Below are 25161 nucleotides of genomic sequence, written 5' to 3'. Positions count from 1 at the left end.
ACAAACTGAACATTGACAGGGTGGTTAAAATTATCAAATTTTATTTATCCGTGTAAAACCATTATCCCAAAAGGCAAAAAAACATTTGCAGTAACTGATTATAAAGTGTGTGGTAAAGTTTGGTTTCAGTTAATTACAGTTTTTAAATCCGTGAGTACACTTAACACCCTCCCCACTGATAATGATGCTGTCTGATGTGTCCCCTGTGCTCCATACAGAGTGGTGTCTCACTAATACAGGAGAGGTTACTGGCCAGATCATCAGATGAAACCGGAGGGGAAAAAAGTAAAGAAAAGTGATGCAGCCACCACAAATAAAATAATTGTAAGCTGCAACAGCTTTAACATGACATTCATATTTTATAATAAAAGCAACAATGTGTAAAAGCACAAGGGAAAAAAAAAAAAAAAAAAAAAAAAAACACCGAAGACACCATAGAATACCCCAAGAAACTGAAAGAATCTCACACAGATCTGGTCACATCAAAAAATAGAGCACATCCAAATTTGGCAGCTGATGTTATGTGCAGAACCCTGGCCTTCCCAGTAAACTCCACACTAGGCTAAAACTTGTTTTGGAGAACAAGAGAGGGATAGAGCCTTTGCCATGTTTTGGAGGGTTTCCCTTATTTCCTGTGAGGACAGGAAGTGATGGGAAGTCTAACTGGGGACACAAGTACATCTTCAGTGAGGGAGTGAGAAAGGTTCAGAACATGTGACAATGTTATCCTGTCTTTGTCTTCCCATTTGTACAGGAATCACAGGGATAAGTGACTAACAACCCAAAAAAAAAAAAATTCTCTCTCTCTCTCAAAGTATTGGGCCACCATGAAGTTCTCTACGCACTGTTGCTGTGCTAATCTGAAGGCCACATGCAGTTTGGAGATCTTTAGCTATTGAAGTCGGTGACTCCTGCACACTGTGCGCTCCGGCAAGCACTGACCCCGCTCTATCATTATGCGTGGCCTAGTTGCTGTTGCTCCAGTTGTTTCCACTTTATTATAATACCACTAACAGTTGGCCGTGGAATATTTAGTAGTAAGGAAATTTCACAGATGGACTTATTGTACAGGTGGCAACCTATCACGGGACCACACTTGGAGTCACTGAGCTCCTGAGAGAGACACATTCTTTCACAAATGTTTGTAGAAGCAGTCTGCATGCCTAGGGGCTTGATTTTATACACCTTTGGCCATGGAGGGGAATGGAACACCTGACTGTCAATTATTTGGAAGGTGTCCCAATACTTTTGACAGTATAGTGGTTGTGTGAAAAAAATAAAAAATAAAATAATTATATACCTATACAATATATATAATATAATTTTTTTTGGTGTGTATTTGTGTGGGTGTGTTGAGCCAAGCCATTTACTGACGGGGTGCCTACAATGGTCAGCTTCATCTCAAAAAAGAAAAAAAAAAAAACTGCACTGTTCTGCATCCTAGTAACATCCTCTTTACTCCAGAAGCTCATATTTTCCCCCTACATTCTATTTGTGCCTGTGAGGTCATGTACAATTCTCTATGAGCACTACAAATTGTATACTACATTCCTACATACAGTGGGACCATGGAGAACGAACATATCTACATTCTAACAGGAAGTCAGGTCACAGCAACAAGAAAAAAAATAAAAAAAAATAAAAAAGGGAATCTGAAAATTTTGGTGGAGGTTGAGATCTATAGATACCTGAATTGTTTTAAATCTGTTTAGTGTAATTTTAAAAACAGCTGAATTGCCTGAATGGCCAAATAGGAAAACTTGAATGGTTGCAACATAAAACAGAAGTATATAAATACTTGGCAACTAAAGTAACCCATTTATTATGCAATTCGATTTCCTTCCTCCATGAGTGGAAGGAAAGAAAAAATTACTTGATTGTGTTGATGGGGGAATCCCTCCTGCCAGCACTATTGTTTTCTACCGGTGGAGAGCCTTCCCTGCCGCCAGAATACAAGGAACCTGCTAGTGACTATAGTCCCTGTCAGTGATCACACAAAAAAGAATTAGGCTGGTTGTACTGAAGTTGATCTATGGATCGACTTCAGATCAATCAGCCTCCCCATAGATGTGTTGAATCTCTGCTAGTTCAGCAGGGACTGGCTGGGATTCGATCACTCTATTGCTGGCTTAAAGGATCAGGATAAGTTCACAAAAAAGAAAAAAAAAAAAAAAAAAAAAAAAAGGAGAAGTCGGAGAAGAGGTAGAAGAAGAAGAGGAAGGAGGAGGGAGGGAGGAGAAGGAGGAGGAGGAAGAAGAAGAAGGAGGAGGAGGAGGAAGAAGAAGAAGAAGAAGGAGGAGGAGGAGGAGGAGGAAGAAGGAGGAGGAAGAAGGAAGAAGAAGGAGGAGGAGGAGGAAGAAGAAGGAGGAGGAGGAGGAAGAAGAAGGAGGAGGAGGAGGAAGAAGAAGGAGGAGGAGGAGGAGGAGGAGGAAGAAGAAGGAGGAGGAGGAGGAGGAAGAAGAAGGAGGAGGAGGAGGAAGAAGAAGGAGGAGGAGGAGGAGGAAGAAGGAGGAGGAGGAGGAAGGAGGAGGAGGAGGAGGAGGAGGAGAAGGAGGAGGAAGGAGGAAGAAGGAGGAGGAAGGAGGAAGAAGGAGGAGGAAGGAGGAAGAAGGAGGAGGAAGGAGGAAGAAGGAGGAGGAGGGAGGAAGAAGGAGGAGGAGGGAGGGAAGAAGGAGGAGGAAGGAGGAAGAAGGAGGAGGAAGGAGGAAGAAGGAGGAGGAGGAAGGAGGAAGAAGGAGGAGGAGGAAGAAGGAGGAAGAAGAAGGAGGAGGAAGAGAAAGAAGGAGAGAAGAGGAGGAAGGAGGAAGGAGGAGGAAGGAGGAAGGAGGAAGGAGGAGAGAAGGAGGAAGGAGGGGAGGAGGAGGAGAAGGAGGAGGAGGAGAGAAGGAGGAGGAGAAGGAGGAGGAGGAGAAAGAGGAGGAGAAAGAGGAGGAGGAGAAAAAAGAGGGGAGAAAAAGGAGGAGAAGAAGCAGAAGATGTATATGTCCCATTTTTTGCTGGTGAAAAAGGGCGTTTACTTTTTGTTTTGTTGGAGTCTGGAAAAATTGCACAGCGATCAGAAGTAGTAGTAATGGGGAAAGAAAAAAAAAAAAAAAAAAATCGGGCAGCATCTGCATTGGTGGGAAAAGTGAACTAATCCTTCCAGTCACACCATTGCGATTTAAAAATTTGTGTACCAAATTTAGCAAGATGTCAGGTGTGATTTCTGAAGACTTTTTTTTACTACTTGAAGATTTTCAAAGACTTCTTGCAATTTGCAGTGCAATTTCCATTATGTTATATATGCGAAAATCACAACAAAACTGCAGAAAAAGTAACACAAGCACTTTTGAAATCAAGCTGCAGCAAATCGAACATGTCAAGATACTGACATTCACATTTATTAGGTGAAATTTCAATTCGCACCAATATGATCGGAGATTAAGGCTAGCCATACACGGTTAAGATCTCTCTTATTAAGCCCATCATCTGAAAGAGAAAAATCAACTCTCCCCCCCCTCCCCCCCCCCCCCCCCAATCCAAGCTAGTCAGCATGGAGACTATTTAGAGAGCCGCAGCTCCAATGCCTGCTAGAATGAAGAGATGCTGGCAGATGAACTCAATGCACTCACTCTTTGGTCGATAATTCTTCCACCTGACCTGGGGTGGTACCACTCAAGCGTTAACCGATTGAAGAGGAATCAGCTGAAATTCAACCTGTGTAGGGCTAGCTTAGTCATAACTCTCACATACACTGAGGGGATTTACTAAAACTGTACAGTGCAAAATCTGGTGCATCTCTGCATAGAAACCAATCAGCTTCCAGGTTTTTTTTTTTTGTCTCGTCAAAGCCTAATTGAACAAGCTGAAGTCAGAAGCTGATTGGCTACCATGCACAGCTGCACCAGATTTTGCACTCTTCAGTTTTGGTAAATCAACCCGACTGTTACATTGTCACTGGAGTTTAATAGCCTCTGTGAGCAGCACCATCTTTGGTATATAGTTAAAACAAGCACAGGAAAAATACAGAATGATAGGGACACAGACAGCAAAAAAACAAAACCCTGACAGGTGTGCTAATCAGCACCCAATCCAATAATAAAAAAGGAACACACAAGGACATGGGGGTTGTATTAATAATACCATAGGTAGCCTGCATATAACCCATGATTTATTAATGTAAGCCCTGTACTGTATGAAAAAGTTAAGATGTGTCCTGACATACAATGTTCACTAACATATTCAGCATCATGAAAAAGAAAATCTGTCGCCAAGAGATGATCCTTGGACATGCAGCAATTCACCAATTAGTTTAATCAACACGTCTCAGCTGAGGCTGAATAACTGCCAGCAGTGTCAAGTTCCCAACTCCACACAGCTTTCTGACAGAGGCAGATATTTAATTTGACAGATCAGTACTAGACAGATTAACCCCTTCCAGACGAGAAGGATTAAAGGCCAGTTCATCTTTGGGGAAAAAATGCCAGTTTTTAAAATCTATTTTCCATAGAGGAGCCTGTAATGTCAGGCTCCTTCAGACATGTCCTCCAGCTTTCTGTCCATACTTATGTATGGGCTTTCAGTTAGAAAGCAGGAGAAGTATCAATAGTCAGTGCACTTGTAGTCCGTCGAGAACTTAAAACCATCAGTCGCACTGACCAATGGGATGTGTAGTTTCATCATTCACAGATCCCTGTGAATGAGTGACACAGCTATGTGGGGAGGACCTTAGAACTGCTGCACCGATTGCAGCACAGGAACCCTGCCTGCAGTCACAGGAGAGGGGGCAGAGGAGCTGGAGCATGTCATAACCCAAATACAAGCGTAACGTGAAACATGTTCTAAAGGTGAACATATCCTTGTAACCAAAGTCATTTTGCGCTGCAGAGATTTTTACATCGCATGTAACTGAAATGCCACATAATACAGCACTATGAAGCGGTGTTTATGTGAAAGAGCAGAGAGCTTTTTCCTTCAGGGCTGGCTCACATCTGTGCAGTGCATTTTAGGTGTTACCTTTGAACTTTCTATGACGTGCGTTTTCATGAAAGCGCATCAAAAGATACAAGCAGGACTTTTTAAATACACCACACCTAAAATGTACAACTGTGAACATGGCCTTAAAGGGCAAAGTAGCCTTGGGCCTCATTCAGACAAGCAATCACATATGCAATTATGTGTTTAAAGAACATCTCTAAATGTACATAAATGCAAGGGCAGATCTGAAACTGAGCACATGTAAAAAGTACAATAAATAAAACACATGTACATGTTCCATAAAAACTCTAAACAAACACACACCCTATACTTCCCAGTTCAATATCTCCTGTGTTTAAAGTAGAACCAAGGGAAATCTTTTTTTGCCCCTTTTGTATAAATGGAGGGTTATAACCCCTGTCAGATTTTTCTGCCATCTGTGTCCCACTGGGGAGATATTCCTTCACTTACTTTCTAATATCCACAACAGGAAGAGAGGAGATATCTCCAAACTAAGTGAAATCCAGAACAAGGGTTCTTATTAGATCTCCTCTGCGCTCCTGTTCTAGTGACTGCACAAAATTTAAGATTTTTTTCACTTTTGGTGATAAGTCACCAGGACAAAGAGATGGTGAATCTCCCTAACAGGGACACAGACCACAATAAAAACCTGACAGGTGTTCTAATCACCACCCTATCCAAAAGTCAAAGAGAAACACAAGGACATTAGGCTTTTATTCACAATAAATGACAGGTAGCCGCAATTAACCCTTGATTTATGAATACTAGCCCTGTACTGTACAAAAAAGGTTTTGCGTTTGGTTATACTTTAAATGAAACAAAACGCAGGAGGTACAGTGCATCCAGAAAGTATTCACAGCACTTAACTTTTGCCACTTTATGTTACAGCCTCATTCCAAAATGGATTAAAATTCATTTTTTTCCTCAACATTCTACAAACAATATCTCATAATGACAACATGAAAGAAGCTAGTTTTGAAATCTTTGCAGTTTATTAAAAAAAACAAAAACAAAAAACAACTATTATACACAGCCTTTGCCATGACACTCAAAATTGAGCTCTGGGGCATCCTGTTCCCACTGATCATCCTTGAGATGGTTTCCACAACTTGATTGGAGTCCACCTGTGGGTAATTCAGTTGATTGGACATGGTTAGGAAAGGCATAAACCTGTCTATATAAGGTCCCACAGTAAACAGTGCATGTCAGAGCACAAACCAAGCCATGAAATCCAAGGAATTGTCTGTAGACCTCAGACAGGATTGCATCAAAGCACAGATCTGGGGAAGGGTAGAGAAAAATTCCTGTAGCATTGAAGGTCCCAACGAGCACAGCAGCCTCCATCATCCATAAATAGAAGATGTTTGGAACCATCAGGAATCTTTCTAGAGCAGACCACCCGGCCAGAATGAGCGATCGAGGGAGAAGGGCTTTAGCCAAGGAGGTAACCAAGCACCTGATGGTCACTCTGAAAGAGCTCCAGCATTTCTCTGGAGAGGAGAACCTTCCAGAAGAACAACCATCTCTGCAGCACTCCACCAATCAGGCCTGTATGGTAGAGTGGCCAGACGGAAGCCACTCCTCAGTAAAAGGCAAATGGAAGCCCACCTGGAGTTTGCCAAAAGGCACCTGAGGGACTCAGACTGAGAAACAAAAAACTCTCTGGTCTGATGAAACAAAGATTGAACCTCTTTGGCCTGAAAGCCAAGCATCATGTCTGGAAGAAACCAGGCACCGCTCACCACCTGGCCAATACCATCCCCTACAGTGAAGCATGGTGGTGGCAGCATCACGCAGCAGGGATGTTTTTCAGCGGCAGGAATTGGGAGACTAGTCAGGATCGAAGGAAAGATGAATGCAGCAATGTACAGGGATATTCATGATGAAAACTTGTTCCAGAGCGCTCAGGACCTTATACTGGGGCGATGGTTCATCTTTCAATAGGACAATGACCGTGATAAAAGAACACAAAGAGAACAACCTCTTCATGCATTACCATGATAAAAATGGATTTATTTTAAAAATAGACAAACCTATACTCACAAACCAAGGGCCATGTAAACTGGTAAAGAGCGAAAAAAGGTACCAGTCCCAGGAAAGAGGTCCTACAAAAGAGTATGCTAACGCATTTCAGGAGTTAAACTCCCTTCCTCAGAGCTGAAAAATCTACACGTTGGTAGCCCATATAAAGGGGAACAAATGTTGTAAGAGACCAAATGAGCAAATGGTGTGGGAAATCAAAGCCACACCCACCTCCAAGTGACAGCCCAGCTAATAGGTCATTATGTGGGAAAGAAATGGTGTGTCCCTAGTAGTGGTGCCCAAAGTGTCAATGCACTGATGCCCATACTGTCGACCACAGGATAACGACCCTAAGCACACATCCCACATAACAAAAGGAGTGGCTACGGGCCAACTCTGTGAACGTCCAGGAGTGGCCCAGCCAGAGCCCAGACTTGAACCCGATTGAACATCTCTGCAGAGATCTGAAAATGGCTGTGCCCCGACGCTCCCCATCCATCCTGATGACGCTTGAGAGGTACTGCAAAGAAGAATGGAAGAAATTGCCCAAAAATAGGTGTGCCAAGCTTGTAGCATCGTACTCGAAACAACTTCAGGCTGTAATTGGTGCTAAAGGTGCTTCAACTAAGTATTGAGCAAAGGCTGGGAATACTTATGTACATGTGCTTTTTTTTTTATTTTTAATAAAATTGCAAAGATTTAAAAAAAAAAATGAACTTATTTCATGTTGTCATTATGGAGTATTGTTTGTAGAACGTTGGAGGGAAAAAATGAATGTAATCCATTGTGGAATAAGGCTGTAACATAATAAAATGTGGCAAAAGTTAAACGCTGTGAATACTCTCTGGATGCGCTGTACATGCGAATGAAGCTTTAAAACAAGGCCAGGATCAATATGTGAAGCACTGTAAACCCTCAAGTCCATTCCTGAAAATGTATTAATAAGTTGTTTATATACAGTACTTTCCATTTAAAAAGGTCAGTTTCCGGACTTCTGTGTTTTATAACGAGGGGATGGCATGCATTACACCTCTGTATTTGGCACAAACTAGTAAGTCCTCAACATACCAAGAAGGCTGGATTAAAGAGTATTTCCACTTCTGCAGTAAATCTGAGAAAACCCACTTTGTTTGTGATACGTTCCCATTCACACAGCATACATAAAACAAATTAAACCAATTCTTGCCTTTTGGATGTTTGTTTAGGGCAGGTCTATGGGCAGCTACTCAAGCTACTCTAATTATACAGGGATTCTGTACCCAGTGACAAAAAGGGACATGCTGAGCCTTCCCTCATGAAGCTACAATGCAGAAGCCCAGCGTCTACATCTTCCACCCTTTGATAGGACAGTGTTCAAATCTAGATTACAATCGATAATGAGACCTGCCAGCACAGTAGACAGGGTAAACTATAGCAATCATTAGCTCCCCAGCCCCTTACAAATATATTACAGAGAAATGAAAAGCAAAGCAGGATTTGTTTTTAGTCCTGGAGCGTTCAGGAAAACATTTTAAAAATATCAAATTTTATTTTATTTTTTTAATGTTAAAATGCTACGTGAATAAGAATATGTAACACATATACAGTCTTATCTCAATTTGACTGAAAAAGTGGAAATATACTTTAAAGGTACCATAAATACCAGAAAACAAAAAAAAATATTACTTGCCTGTCCAGGGAGACCATTCAAGTAATCTTTGTTCTCCTGCACAGCAAAGCAGCCTTAATATCTTCGGATCACTTTCTATGTTTGATGCCTGCATCCCTCTGTGCATTCTTCAGTTCCTCCAGCTGGCCCCTACTTTTCCACAGAACACAGTAGGTCCAAGGGGCCAAAGGAATGGCGGAATGCAGGCATCTAAAAGCTAAAATTGTCAGACATGCATTTTTTGGGGGGGCTTTGAGAAATAGAATTACCATTCCACAAAGGAGTTAGTATGTGGGAAATATAAAATCACTTTTTTTATGGGTGCTTTTTTATTCAGCAACACAGTCGCTTTAAAGCTAAACTCTGATAATTTGCTGGGGGATACAGCACCAGTCAAATAATTCACATCTAATAAGGAGTAACCCATGTTCAGCTGGTTGCTGTTTACTGTACAAATTCGCCCGTCAGTGATCCTGGAGCATTGATCTTCCAGTACTGTAAGGGTGAAGAGCTGTGACATTGAAGGATCCTGTCTTTGCCCTCCCTCTCCTTTCCCCTTGTCCATTCACAAGCTTGTGTCCTTTTTTACGACATAAAAGCCATTCTATGAACAAAAGGAGGTTCTATTGTTCATCTCCTTCATTTTACAGAATACTTTGTAGCATGAGAAAAGAACACAAGGCGGTCAATAAATGAGGGGAAGAGGAAAATGAGGGTAAATGACAGGATCCTTCACTGTCACAGCCTCTCACCCCTTCAGCACCAGAAGATCGCTGCTTTGTAAAGTATACCGGGTCACTGAAGGGTTGGGTTGTACAGCAGCCAGTCTGACATGTTCATTACAGGTAGATGTGACTTGTGCAGTGACAAACTTTTTTTTTTAATTTTTATTTTAGAGGAGTTCACTTTTAATTCATGCTGATCGTTTTTTTCTTGTAACTGCAGCTGCCCTTTAAAGGTCCCCAAAAATATAATACACCATCCTGTCAGATCAGCAATGTCACCACAAGCAAAACATAGAAATGCTACTTTCTATCACTTATCTTTCAATTCTAAAGGCTTAAAATTTCACAATAAAAATGATATTTCCAGAGAGAGAAATAATAGCAGGTAGGTAGGTTACGTTCAAGCAAACTACACAACATAACCTCTAGGTGACCAGCCAAAAGGTATTAGTAGATTAAGCAGTACAGTACTGGTCAGCGTTCCAGGAAGAGCAGAGTAAGAGGATATAGGCTTTCTCAGAACACATACATATAGATTACAAGTCAATGAGTGAATGATACTTACCATAGGTGAATGAAACTACAGGGCATATAGGAATCATGGGTTCTTCTCTTAGCTGGCAAATCAAACAACTTCAGTTCCTGGTCATAACTCACACAGAGGTGCAAGTAGTTATCGTTCCCGTGTAAAAGCTGTAAAGAAAGGCACAGACTTTTACTGAAGAGAAACGTGATGCTTTAGGCTGCAAGCTGCTTATTTTAATCTGCTGTCTTATTACTGTCTGTAGAGGCTGATGAGGAGCTGGAGAAATCTGTAGATGCAGCTTTCCCTTATCAGAGCACAAAAAGGTCACACAGCTCTTGGTTTCAATCAAGAAACCAAATGCTCAGTGTGAAGGCAAATGACAACCTAGCAGGACATAAACAGCTTGCTGCCCTTACTAACCGTGCAATCAAAAACACTGTATTTACTTTTTTTTATATTATATCTTTTATTAAATTTTTTTTAAAAATACACTACAAAACAGTCATTTATTCTTATTACATAATACAAATACACAATATCCCCATTCCTTCCCAACCCCCCCCCCCCCCCCCCATACAAAAATCCCTGTCCAATTTTGTCTAATCATCCCTTTCCCCTCCTATTGGTCAAGTCATATATATAGATCTATTTAACCACTTAAATTCTCTGACTCTGAAGCCGGGGTACTTTTAAACTCATACCATCTACCCCACATCTTCTAAATGTTTCCATTTCATCTTTATCCATATAACAAAGTTCCTTCATGCCATTAACATTCAATTCTGTCTATCCAGTCCCTCATTGTTGGAGGGTCCTGGGCCTGCCAAAACGTAGGGATTAAGTCCTTTGATGCGCTAATCAGATGGTATAATAAGCTGTTTTTATATTGTTTTACCAACATCTCTGTTTTATAGAAAAGACACACCCACAGATCCTTCTGGTTGGACGTCCCACAAATATCCTGTATATGACGAATTATCTCTTGCCAAAATACCTGAATTTTTGGACACTCCCACCATATGTGAGCCATTCTCCCTATTACCCCACATCCTCTCCAGCATATAGGTGATACTTCTTCTCGCTGTTTATGTGCCACACTGTGTACAATACCATCTAGACACACATTTATAATTCATCTCAAGTATATTCGTGTTCATCACCCCATGCATGAACTTAAACATTTTCCTGTTCTGTTGATCATTCATTTTTGTACCCATTTCTCTTTCCCATCTCTCCAAGGACAGGGATCCAGCTCCCACCAGTACAGCCAGGATAAATCCTAAATATTTTATGTTCACAGCAGTCTTAGAGCTCAACAGTTTTTCAAACGGGAGCATGTTCCCTGCTGTCCTCAGCGGCTGAGGGAGCGTTGAGACAAAATGTCCCAATTGGCAATATCTCAATTCATCTAAAACAGAAAACAAATCCCTTTTATTCTTTATTCTTGAAAAGTGCATAACTTCCCTTTGTCTACTATATCTCCCAAAACGTGCATTTCTAGCCTTAAACCATTTTCCCCGAGACATTTCCCCTCCCCGGGGAAAAAAATTCTGTATCCACAAAACGGCAACAGTAATGAATTATAATTCCATCCCATAGACTTGTGTAAACCATGCCAAACTCTCAATACTTCCTGTGTCAATGTGCTACTATTGTGGAGTGCCCAAAACTCTCGTTGGATCCAAATGATCCTCTCCAACTGTGTTTTACTTAATATGCTTTCCATTTTAACCCAACTTTTTTCTTATGAATTATGTGTCCACCACCCGTGATAACACCAACAAATAGCACTTCCTCATATTTTGCAAATTTAGTCCTCCCTTCTCTTTATAACATAAGGTTTCATATTTAATTCTTGGTTTCTTGTTAGCCCATATAAACCTCAATATCAATTTTTTTATTATCCTAAAAAAGGATCCAGGTAAATTTATAGGGAGCATCTGAAACTTACACAGGATTTTTTGGGACTATTACCATCTCCACCAGATTTATCCGCTCAATCCATGAGGCCCACCCTCCTGGGAGTCTTCTAAGATCCACTTTAATTTCATTTGTTACTGGGATAAAATTAACCTGGTATAGGTCCTTTATTGCAGGGGTTAGTTTTATTCCCAAATAATTTAAATCTCTTTCCCTCCATGCAAATGGAAACTCTTCATGTAAGTTCTTACTTTCTACCTTCGACACATTAACATTCAAAATCTCAGATTTTGTAGGGTTTATTTTTAAATTAGATGACTCTCCATACGGTTTCAACAGTGCCATTAAGTTAGGTGGCGCCACTCTAGGGCTCGCTATATAAAACAGCATGGCGTCTGCATATGCAGCTGCCTTGTGTTCCACCTCTCCTATCTTAATTCCTGTAATATCTATGTTCTTTCTTACTGCTGTCAGAAGTGGTTCCAGAGATAACACAAACAATAACGGGGATAGTGGGCACCCTGTCTAGTTCCTAAAAGTTCCAGACAGGGTGAAGTTCCAACGGTAGTGCAGGTGCTAAGGCACTGGGCTTACATGCATGAGGTCATGAGTTCATATCCCAGCACCGCTGCCTTGAGGCTTTGTAGTAAATTGGTTTCCCTTTGCGCTTGGAAAGTCTATGTGAAGATATTGAGTGACGTATTAAAAAAAAAAAAAAAAATTCTCAAAAACACTATTTAAATTGAACACAAACCCTAACACAACAGAGCAATAATATGTAAAATCAAGATGTACTAAAAGCACAGCGCAAGGACTATGTTAAAGGAAAAGGCCTCGCAAATTATGTGTGTGATATCTGTCTAGTCATATCTTTCTCCTGGTGATTCTATGGGCTCTGTATCAGATACATTTGAAAGCCTTGAGAGAACATGTAAACTCCATGCAGATAGTGCCTTGGCCGAGATAGGAAAAGGACACAAGTGCCAACTACTAACTTATTGTGCTGCCCCACAAATAAGAGACCCACCATAATATTGGACTGAACACCAGAAGTTTGTTTGTATGACCTTGGGAAAGATGCCAACTATTAAGACCCACATGCATGCCCAATCACACCAGTGACATTAAGTTGTGTATACCTCACGTTTGCTGGTGTGCGTTGAGCACATGTGCTACAATGCATTATATATATATATATATATATATATATATACATACATACATACACACACACATATACATACACACACACATATACACACACACATACATATATATACACATATACACACACACATTTTTTATTTTTTTTTTAATTAAAGTACAACTATAGGTAAAACTCATTCATTTTGGATAGAATAAGGGAGGGTTATAGCACAGTCAGATTTTTTTTTTTCGCCATCTATGTCCCATTTCGGAGATTTCCCTTTACTTCTTGTCCCATAGCCAAACAAGAAATGAGGAAATCCTTGCAAATTTAGAGAAATCCTCAGGGACCCCCAAGGTTACTAGAACCAGTGTCCCCATTGACAGATTTCCCCTAAATTGCTTTTCTGGGGACAATCCAAATTCGGCATTTTCATTTGCTTTCAGTAACAGTAAACAGGACAAATAGAGCGGATGGGTGAATCTCCTTAACGGCACAGACAGCAATAAAGACAGACAGGTGTTCTTATCCCTCTCCAGTCAATCCAAAACTAAAAAAAAAAAAAAAAAAGTCACAAAATAGATTGTACTTTTCCAACTAGACTTGATTATTATTATAATACAGTATTTATAAAGCGCCAACAGTTCGCTCAGCGCTGTACATTACAGAGGGGGACAGAACAATACAATGCAAAACATGAGGGGATCGAGGGCCCTGCTCTTTCGAGCTTACAATCTAGGAGGGAGGGGATGGTGGTACAGGAGGAGATAGCTGTGGGGGATGGAGTGGTAGGAGGAGTGGAGGAGATCGGCAGGTTAGCAGGGGGTGGGGTAGGCTTCCCTGAAGAGATGGGTTTTCAGGGTGCGCCTAAAGGAGAGGAGAGTAGGTGATAATCTGATGGGTTGGGGCAGGGAGTTCCAGAGGATGGGTGACACCCTGGAGAAGTCCTGGAGGCGGGCATGGGAGGAGGAGACCAGGGGACTAGAGAGAAGGAGGTCTTGTGAGGAGCAGAGTGTGCGTGCTGGGCGGTACTTGGATATTAGGTCAGTGATGTAGTTCGGGGCAGTATGGTGGACAGCTTTGTACGTCAGTGTTAGGATTTTGATCCGTTGCGCAATCGGAAGCCAGTGGCGGGATTGGCAGAGGGGGGTGGCGGAAATGGAGAGGTTGGAAAGGTGAATGAGTCTGGCAGCCGTATTCAGGATCGACTGAAGCGGGGATAGCCAGCGGCGAGGCAGGCCAGTGAGGAGGGAGTTGCAGTAGTCGAGTCGTGATATGATGAGGGAGTGGATGAGCTGTTTAGTGGTTTCTGGGGTTAGGAACGTGCGGATTTTGGCGATGTTGCGGAGGTGGAGTCTGCACGAGTTTGTTAAAGATTGGACTTAGGGCTGGAAGGATAGGTTGGAATCCAGAATGACACCTAGTACTCTGGCCTGCGGGGCGGGTTTGATGGTGGCGTTGTTGGATGTGATGGAGAAGTCAATGGGGGGTGGCGTCCGGGCTGGGGGGAAGACAAGAAACTCGGTTTTGCAGAGGTTCAGTTTAAGGAAGTGGAGCGACATCCAGTCTGATATGTCGCTCAGTAGGTGTGTGATTCGGGCAGAGACCGAGGGGGTGAGGTGGGGGGTTGAGAGATAGATTTGTGTGTCGTCGGCATATAGGTGGTAGTTGAAGCCATGAGAGTGTATGAGTTGGCCAAGGGAGGAGGTGTAGATGGAGAAGAGAAGGGGCCCGAGGACGGAGCCTTGAGGGACCCCAACAGAGAGGGGGAGTGAGGGGGAGGTGGTAGCATTATAGGTAACGCCATCCCCATGGAATGGCTGGGACCACATAAATATTTATATTGTTGATTTGACTCTCCCAGCCCACTACTTTTCAGAGCCACCCAGAAAACGGGAAGGGGGGGGGGTGGAGCAGCCAATGTCACATCCTGTGAAACTGAGAGCAGACCAAAGCAACCACAGGCAGCTCCATTGATTACAGGAGAGCTAATACCTAAATTTACCTGACCTAGTGCCTATCTAGGAGACATACTGTATTATCTAGGATATATATATATATATATATATATATATATATATATATATAGAACAAGACTTACTATAGCGGAAGAGTTACAGTACTGTATCAGCATGTGAAATTAGAGCAACTTGTGTAAGATTTAAAAAAAAAAAATGCCCACTCTTGCATGACTTTCAGTACAGCCTTTGTAAATACGGGGTAAAATAAGTATTGAACACGTCACCATTTTTCTCAGTAAATATATTTCTAAAGCTGCTATTGACATGAAATGCTCACCACATCAGTAACAACCCATGCAATCCATACATACAAAGACTCCAAAACAAATAAGTAATAATGAGTTTGTTAAAGATTGGACTTGGGGCTGGAAGGATAGGTTGGAGTCCAGAATGATACCAAGTACTCTGGCCTGCGGGGTGGGTTTGATGGTGGCGTTCTTGGACATGACGGAGAAGTCAGTGGGGGGTGGTGTGCGGGCTGGGGGGAAAACAAGAAACTCGGTTTTGGAGAGGTTCAGTTTAAGGAAGTGGAGCGATATCTGATATGTCGCTCAGTAGGTGTGTGATTCGGGCAGAGACCGAGGGGGTGAGGTGGGGGGTTGAGAGATAGATTTGTGTGTCGTCGGCATAGAGGTGGTAGTTGAAGCCGTGAGAGTGTATGAGTTGGCCAAGGGAGGAGGTATAGATGGAGAAGAGAAGGGGCCCGAGGACAGAGCCTTGAGGGACCCCAACAGAGAGGGGGAGTGAGGGGGAGGTGGTAGCATTATAGGTAACGCTGAAAGAGCGTTGACAGGTAGGATGAGAGCCAGGAGAGAGCAGAATCTCTGAGGACGAGGGAGTGTAGTTTTTTGAGGAGGAGGGGGTGGTCGACTGTGTCGAAGGCAGCAGAGAGGTCAAGGAGTAGGAGCACTGAATAGTGGCCATTAGCTTTGGCAGTTAGCAGGTCGTTGGAGAGTTTGAGTAAGGCAGTTTCGGAGGAGTGTAGGGGACGGAAGCCGGACTGTAGGGGATCGAGGAGGTTGTTGTCGTTGAGGTGAGAGCTTAGGCGGGTGTAGACTAGGCGCTCGAGGAGTTTAGATTTAAATGGGAGCAGGGAGATGGGTCTGAGGTTGTTCGGGTCATTGGGGTCCAGGGAGGGCTTTTTAAGTATGGGGGTGATGTGTGCATGTTTCAGAGGGGAGGGGAAAGTGCCGGAGGAGAGGGAGAGATTAAAGATGTGGGTGAGGGAGCGTAGGATGGAGGGGGAGGGAGGTCGTAGGAGTTGAGAGGGGATAGGGTCGAGGGGGCAGGTGGTGAGGCAGGCATCAGAGAGGATCGTGGAGACTTCCTCGATGGTAGTAAGGTCAAAGGTGCGGAGTGTTGGGGGGGGCTTCAGTATGAGGAATGTAGGGTGGGGTGGAAGCGGAGGTCAGAGCAGTGGTGGGGCCATGGGAGAGGGGTGATGAGGGGGTAGTTGAGTGAGGGGGAATGGGGTTGGAGGGAGTTTGAGCAGCGACGAAGTCCCTGCGGGTTATGTCAAGGGAGAGGGGGGATGAGGGGGTAGCTGTGTGAGAGGGGACGGGTTGAGAGGGCGTGTGAGTTGCAGCGATGTCCTTGCGAATTGTGTCAATCTTGTTTTTGAAGTGATTGCCAATCTCAAGGGCAGTAAGTGAGGTGCTGGGTGGAGGTGGGGGTGAAGAGAGTAGAGAGTTGAAGGTGGAGAAGATTTGGCGAGGATTGGAGAGATGAAATTTAAATTTGATATTGAGAATGTTTTAATTGCAAGTCAATTTATATTGTTCTTTGCTTTTATATGATGAAGTTCAGAAAAAAACTGACCATACAAGGGATTGGGGCAACCAATGCTATGGGCAGCTACAAATGTCTTCAACTGTCTCCCTTTATTTACATTCAAAATCAAAGAAAAAAAAAAAAGCTTGGTTTTAAATGCAGACAATTAAAAGGAACAGGAAAGTGAAAAATACATTCAAATCCTGAATTTGTGTTTTACTTGAGGAAATGGTGAAAGTGTGAATAGGACCCAAGGCAGATATGATATTCTATTTTTATGTGTATTCAGTCCTCTCCAATACTGGTAACTCAGCAAAATAGGGGAGATGGTAGTGAGACTGTCTGCCAAGTACTACATAGCCACAGCAGGCAAAGGGGAAGGAAGAGCATAGAAATAGATTGGTTTATGCTGCAAATTGAAAGAGTTCCTGGAAAGAAAGGAGGTAAGAAAAATATAAATACCTAAAAAACATCCATTATAACCCATTTCTCAGCACTGTGGCTAAAGATTATGTTTAAATGATAAGTTCACCTTTCGTAACATGTTACACCCATACACAGGCACTCCCCTGATCCCTGCTGTGACAGCTAGTGGGGATCTTCTCCCTGCCAGCTGTCACATTTAAAAACACCATGGCCGTGCGGGGCTCTGCCCTTTGCGGCTGTTGGCTTGTAGTTATCAATTACCATAATGGTAGTACAGTGATTCTTCCTGTCAGTATATCTGCTTGCTTGTACATTCCGTATGGGTGAGCAGAAATACTGACAGTTCTGCAGGACACCTGCATGGCACCAGCGATCTGCTGATTGCTGATGCAATGCTTTAGGGCCCTTTCACACCCAACGCAGTAGGATGCAGTTGGCTGCATTTTAGACTGCACTCCCAACTGCACAGACAATCATAATCAATGTAATCCTATAGGCATAATTCACATCATTGCAGTGCAGTTAAAAAATAAATAAAATAAAAAAAGTAGAGCATGCAGCTTTTTTCTGCACTGCAAATGAGCTCCTAACACGCTTCAAATGCACTGCACCACACTGTTCCCCTTTTTAAAAAGGAAAAAAAAAATTACGGTTATAAGCTGTCTCTCCCTCTATGACCTGTCCCTCCCCATTCCACTTCCTGGACCTGTGCATGTTGTGTGTGCCATTGTACAGCCATAATGGCATACAGGTCACCCATAAATGCAGAGGACTTCATCCCAATGGTCCTGGAGTACCCTGTGCTCTATGACTCGAGACATAAGCATTACAAGGACAACAGAAGAAACAGGCAGATCTGGGAGAAAAATCACAGCAAGAATTTACCCAGATTATAAAAAAATGGATATAGACAGAAAAGAGAACGTTGGCAAATTGATTACTGCATGTGATTATCAGGATAGCCATATCAGTTAACATCTTCCAGAACACAGTGCAGTGATTATATGGACCCCCAATAATCACATGGACCCCTCTTCTGCCTGTACCAATGATGGGACATGCTTCTCTCTACAAATTATGAAGTAGGGACCTCAAAAGGAAATATTAGAAAGCCAAGCCAAAAATGCATAGAAAAATGAACTGCAACCGCATGATAATTGCAGAGCAAAACGCAATGCGAGTGAAACGCACATCAAATGCAATTCAAAGGCATGTAAACATGCAGTCAAAATGCGCAGTTGTGTGCAGTTTCTGGTGTGAATAGGCCCTTAGAGGCTCCAGACACAAAAAAACAAATGCACATTTACCTGCAAAAAAAAAAAAAAAAATGTTAATTACTTTATGTGCAATATACAGAAAGCCATAGCATCAGTAACCATTCTTTACTACCCTGACTACACCAAATCCTGCTTTCATTTACACCAGTCTACACGCTGAACTGTGTGCACATTGTTGTGTGATGTATACAGACAGTACAACACATTGTTACAATGCATCGCACCATTTACTTTTTTGTCACAAAATTACAATTTTAACAGGGCCCACTGGATATTGTGTGAACAAGCCATAATTGTTTGTTACTTGTAATTTGTAGCCACAGCTGCTCTAGACAACACAACAAAGAAGTCTAACAGTATACTCGTCTGCTTGAACAATGGGTGGGTTTAGATGGCTTAAGATTTAGGGGTCCTTTTTATAAAACTGAGATCAGCGGCTATCCTGAGGATCGTTGCTGATCTCCGATCATTAGTGGTTTAGGAAACAGATGATCAGCGGAGAACATGTTCTCCACTGATCATCTCAGCACACAGACTGCCAGTGTATGAAGGAGCGATCTCAGCCCTTCACTGGCGATCTGTGTTCTCCCTCCAGATTCTCCAACCCAGAGGTAGAGAATCGAGGGAATCGCAAACGAAAGAGCAGTCATTTACCGCTGCTTAGTAAACGGTTTTTGGCTGATCTTACTGTAATTTGGCGAGATTACAGTAACAGCAGCCGTTTCCTAGGGTTCAAAGCGTCTGTAGATCGCTTCTCTCCCCCATTGGAAGCAATCTACACTGCTTCATAAAAAGGCATTCAGAGAAGAACTGTCTCCTCTGAGAATGCCGGAGAACTGAGCAGCGGCCATTTACCACTGCAGGATAAAAAGGATACCTTTGTTTGTAAAGAGTTCACATGACATGACATGAATAATGAACACTGGAGACATACAAATAAAACATGCAGTGAGCTGAGCTTATCTCAGGCTACCAGAAACCAAAACCAACTTCTTTAAAATAAAACTACCACCAATTCTGATGATGAAACAAAACACACAGGAGGATATACATTAAATGGTTAATGCCATCCATGATGGGGAAACTATTCAAATTTCTGTGAAAGATATACAAGAGAATATTTCAACCAGTTGTAATAAAGTAGGGAAAGTTCAACATAAAAAGGCAAGTATCCCCTGAACCTAGCCTTCAAAGGCCATTCTGCACAAAATAGTCATAGAAAAAAATCTGCATCCTTAGGTTGATGTCAGACAAGCAATCTTATTGCTAGACAAGCACTTTTTCCTCATCCCACACCATACAGTGTGCATGGTCAAATGCCCCTGCTGGACTTCTGCATCTTGACAGCTGCCACCAGCTGCTATCAGAATAGCCAAACAGGTTGCATTCAATTGGACGCAGCTGCTGCTTTGGCCAACAATTGTCAACCTTGCTCCTTCAATTTTTTTTTCAGCTGAAGGATGGATGTAGGAAGGGATGGGGCCGACAAGAACACCCACAAAGAAAATGTTGACAATTCACACTGTGAATTCTAAGAATTCTAATTCTGTGAGTCTAAGTCCCCAATCACACTTGTAAAACTCCAAAGTCATGCAACTTTAGAGTGCAACTTTGATGCAACTTTCAAGCAACTATGGGAGGGGTGTAGCTTGGATGTGACTGGTTGTCCCTCCGCAAAGTCAGAATTGGCAGGTTCGCCACTGGTGCGCTGTGCGTTTCACAGATCAGAGCAGGTTCATGTGACAGACGTGAAAGGGTCTGGATAAGCCATGGAGAATGTTATGCTGCCTGTAACATCGTTCAGCATGACCGTTTTGGTGGTGGGTCAGTGATGGTCTGGGGAGGTATATCCATGGAGGGACGCACAGACCTCTACAGGATACACAATGCCACACTGACTCCCATTAGGTATCAGGATGAAATCCTTGGACCCATTGTCAGACCCTACACTGGTGCAGTGGGTCCTGGGTTCCTCCTGATGCACGACAATGCAAAGCCTCATGTGGCGAGAGTATGCAAACAGTTCCTGGAGGATGAAGGAATTGATACGATTGAATGGCCCCCACACTCGCCTGACCTAAATCCAATAAAAACACCTCTAGGATATCATGTTTCAGTCCATCAGATGCCGCCAGGTTGCACCTCAGACTGTCCGGGAGCTCAGTGATGCCCTGGTCCAGCTCTGGGAGGAAATACCCCAGGACACCATCCGTCGTCTCATTAGGAGCATTCGACGATGTTGTCAGGCATGCATACAAGCACGTGGGGGCCATACAAATTACCAAGTACCATTTTGAGTTGCTGCAATGAAATTTCAGCAAAATTAACTAGCCTACTGCATCATTTTTTCACTTTGATTTTCGGGGTGTCTTTGATTTCAGTCCTCTGTAGGTTGATAATTAAATTTCCATCAAACAATGGGGCATCCTTACGTTCCTAACACATTACCCCGTCCATACTAGTATAGATATCCAGCATAATTTCCCCATTGAGATCTGATGTGTTTTCAAAAGTGTTCCTTTAATTGTTTTGAGCAGTGTAGTTTATACAGTACACATAGCCGCTACTATTAGTGAAGTAAATAGTTTGTGTGAACAAGGTTAGGCCAAACTATTTAAACTTCCCTAAAACCCAGAGATCAGCTTTAGGTGTGGTAATTCTGCCTTATGTGGTGTTGCCATCAGAATTGCCCATTTGTCATTTTCCTTACAATCAACCTATTCAACAGTACAGTGCATTCAAGTGAGCTTCACAACCCAAGAGTGGATAAAACATGCTGGGCAACTGAAACAGAGTAGATAATGAAGAAGGTTGCATAAGCAAAGGTTACCTTCAGTATAAACGCAATAGCAAAGCATTCAGTGAATTCAGAACTATTAGAAGCTAAAGTTCCATACCGATTCAGTTTTTCCCCTTGTACACGCTTAGAAACAATAAAAGTGAAAATAAAACCACCTCCACATTCCAGCGATGCAGTGGTCACATCCTCGCCGGCCGCCGTCTCATCAGGTGCTGTGTTTTCACCGTCTTGACTGGACAGTAGGTGATGACATCTCATACAAGCGCACAGCAAATATTCTGGAACAGCCAGATTGTACTGGGAATGCACACTGAGCTGCAAAGCCCAGCATACCGGTACATTCAATAGAAAAATGAGCAGGTAAGGAAGTATTACTGCAGAAGAGACATAGCATGTCTCCTCTGCAATAAAGAGCTGCCTTCTCTAACTTAGTAAAGCGAACACAGTCTTACCCCACCTTCTGAATGCAGCAAAATGTCTTATACCGTGTTTTGGGAAAGTGGCACACACTATTATCTGCCGGGAGGCGGACAGGATCATGAAGGCAGAGCGCTGACTCTACACGTACAAAGACCAATATGAAAAATGTTATAAAATATGGGCTACATTATTCTCGCACACTGTGCTCTATGGGTGGCCTGGGTGTAAAAGGAGCAGCTGTGTCTGCATCTGACTGCCCTCCAATTTGCCTACAAGGAGAAGGGATCCCCTTCTATTTGCTTTTAGCGGACCGGATCAGAGGTAGACAAGAGTAAACGGTCACAAGTTTTTACACCCGCCGATCCATAAAGATGAATGGATTTTCTGATCAGGACTGCCTGATCAAAACCGTCATATGAAAGGGGACTTGCGTTCCTTATACGATTAACAATAGCACATTTGTTGTGCAGTTGTATTTTTTCCTCTTCGATTCCACCTCCTCTACTCCTCAATCACCTCTCGCTCTTTTCTGACTGCTGCATTTATCCCTTTTAATAGTGCTTATCCTATATTTATTATTTATTTCAGGTACTTATATAGCACTGTCAATTTACGCAGCGCTTTACATATATATATTGTACATTCACATCAGTCCCTAAACTTCAAGGGGTGTACAGTCTAAGGTCCCTAACTCACGAAAAAAAAAAAACCTCATATACAAGGGTCAATTTAGACAGGATCCAATTAACCTACCAGCATGTCTTTGGCGTGTCGGAGGAAACTGGAGTACCCGGAGGAAACCCACGCAGGCCCAGGGAGAACATGCAAACTCCAGGCAGGAGGTGCCGTGGCTGGGATTCGAACCAACAACCCTAGTACTGCCAGGCGGAAGTGCTAACCATTTAGCCACTGTGCTGCCCCTATATAAAACTTACCGATATTAACAACATCTTTGTACAGTATACTCTGCCTCAGCTGAAAGTACAGTGTGGAATGATGTACCTATTGTGTACTTCCTTATGGATGTGTATGCCCAGCTTTATCGTCTGCTTAACACACAAATATACAGTATAACAAAAAAAAAGAAAAAAAAAAACCGTTTAGCTCTGCTTTAAGGCTCCATTCACACGTGTAGTATATTAAGTAGGATTTGGTGGCAGGATCTTGGTCATCATACACTGTACGCATGTGCCAACATTTAGAACCCCACATCGTACAGTGCAAATGCACTTTATTGGCCCCGTCACTGCTTGGGGCCAACATATGCCTATCAACAATGTTTAATCAGAGGGATAGTTGTTAGGATGAAAGTGTCCATCATGTAAACATTAACAGTGTGTAATCAGTGGCACATTTGTGCTGTACACCTGTAAAGGTAAGCACAAACATTTACATGTGTGCAGTGTAAAATACACTACAAATGCTTGCCCTCAGATGCAGATTTTTCCAGTTTTTATTTTTTTTACACAGCTGAACAATATGGACCAGCATGCATTGACCCAAAGGACATAATATGGTTGTATTTCGATTCATAAATATTACAGATCTGAATGCAGAGTACTGTAGGTCTGCATGTATCCCTTACTAATAGGGCCCATCTCATTTCAGCACCTATAGGAAATTGCAGGACAAGGGTTCAAAGTTTTTTTTTTTTCTTTTTTTTAACAGAGAAAGTCTACATCAGAACATACTTTCAGCTGCTAATATGTCTGGGTCTACTGACTTCTCCGTGAAGCTATCCAGTGCTTATGAAAGGCCAACAAAAGCTTTACTGGGGGGAAAAAAAAACAAAAAAACAACAGGTTAACTACTTGAACTGTTCAGCAAGCAAATTTGAAGTTCGCATGACCGGCAGGTTCACCCACATTGTACTGCAACGTTAGTTGACATAAGGGGATTTATTAATTAAAGCTGGAGAGTCCAAAATCAGACTCCCTTCTGCATAGAAACCAATCAGCTTCTAACCTCAGCTTGTTCAATGAAGCTTTGGCAATGAAACCTGGAAGCTGATTGGTTTCTATGCAGAAGGGAGTCTGATTTTGGACTCTCCAGCTTTAGTAAATAAACCCCAAGGTGTCAACATGGATCAACATGGATTGAACAGATTCACAGCAGTCTTTAAAGTAGAACTATAGGCAAAACTATCAGTTTGGATAGAGTAAGGGAGGGTTATCACCCCCATCAGATCTTTTTTTTTTTTTGCCATCTGCTCCCCATTGCAGATATTTCCCTTCTTGTCCCATAGCCAAAAAGAAAGTGGGAAGAAATCCCTGCAAATTAAGGGAATCCCTTAGGGACCCACCAGGTCACCAGAACTAGCGTCCCCATTCAAATATTTATCCTCCCTATTACGTTTCTGGGGACGACCCAAAATTTGAGATTCTTTTACTTTCAATGATAACTTACTTTGGTAAAGATTGCATCATAAAATATGTAATTTCTTTTAGTCGGGTAATTATGAAATGTTGAATTAAAGGGTATGTAAACCCTAACAAACTTCTTACTTCCTCATTTTGGTCTTTTTGAATATACCTCTGAAAAAGGGTTTTGTTATATCAGTTTGATAAACCGACACTAGTAGATCCTGCCAGAAATTGTTAACTTCCTGTGCTGTTCCTCCTGTGATGCATTCTTATCAGTTATATTGTTCATAAGACTACAGGACCTCACCCTATCTATGTTAAATAAAAAGCGAACAGTGCTACCCACAACAACATTTCTGTATAGTACACAAATAATATTTGTTATGGACAAGGCTACAGTGGACATTTCCAGTAGTTCTGTCCTATTGTCTCAATACAGATGGGTAAGGCTGCTTTCACACTAGTCAGTTTTTCTTCCATTTCTGCATGTAAAAAACATGCAAAAGAACAAAAAAAAACAAAAAAAAAAACGCATGACCATTAAATCCTAGAGAACGCTTGACACTGGTCAGTTGCAGGTCCATTTCATTGCAAGTCCTATAAGCTGCAATTTAGGAACAGTGTGGTATAAACAAAAAAACAAAAAACAAATCATTGAAATGAATGAAAAAACGCATAAAAAAAACCCCCACACCCCTGCGGTGCCATTTTATCTTAGTTACATTTTTTTTACAGGTTCAAAACCACGTATGCATTTTTACTGCGTTTTTGCAACAGAGCAGTGTGAAAGTAACCTAAATGAATGTTCGCATACTAGAGAGAGGGATCCAGTGATATTATTACACTTACTTTAGATACAATAATGTTAACAGAAAATTATTTAAAAATGTTGCATATTGTAGCTACATATTGATGAGGAAGGAAATAAGTAACCAAGGAAGTCGAAATATAAAGCAGATTGTGAAAAAAAAAAAAAAAAAAAAAACTGCCTGTACAGATAAGAGGTGTCTGTAGATCAAAACAAACTGAACAGCTCTGACTAAAGTTGAATAATGATCTTTCATTAGGTGTACACCATTTATGTGTCTTACGAAGCCTGACTGGAATACTTCCAGGACG

At 42.1% G+C, this 25161-nt stretch overlaps 1 protein-coding gene across 4 annotated transcripts in view; it reads right to left on the bottom strand.

Moving 5' to 3' along the window:
* Window positions 1–25161, bottom strand: part of ZFR (zinc finger RNA binding protein) — a 100716-nt gene that overhangs the window by 59939 nt on the left and 15616 nt on the right. For all 4 annotated transcript variants that reach the window (XR_016314880.1, XM_089689460.1, XM_089689459.1 and 1 more), the window contains one exon: window positions 9938–10065. Coding sequence is in view for 3 of the 4 variants with exons in the window: in XM_089689460.1 (XP_089545586.1) it covers window positions 9938–9974 (37 nt within the window). In the remaining variant the exon portion in view is untranslated. The remainder of the gene's footprint in view (window positions 1–9937; window positions 10066–25161) is intronic.

Source organism: Staurois parvus, unplaced genomic scaffold (genome assembly GCF_062004578.1).
Source record: "Staurois parvus isolate SC_StPar_1 unplaced genomic scaffold, SC_StPar_1.0 ptg000475l, whole genome shotgun sequence".
Classification (NCBI taxonomy): domain Eukaryota; kingdom Metazoa; phylum Chordata; class Amphibia; order Anura; family Ranidae; genus Staurois; species Staurois parvus.
Note: the sequence above shows the minus strand (reverse complement) of the source record. Positions and strands in the feature narration are given on the sequence as shown.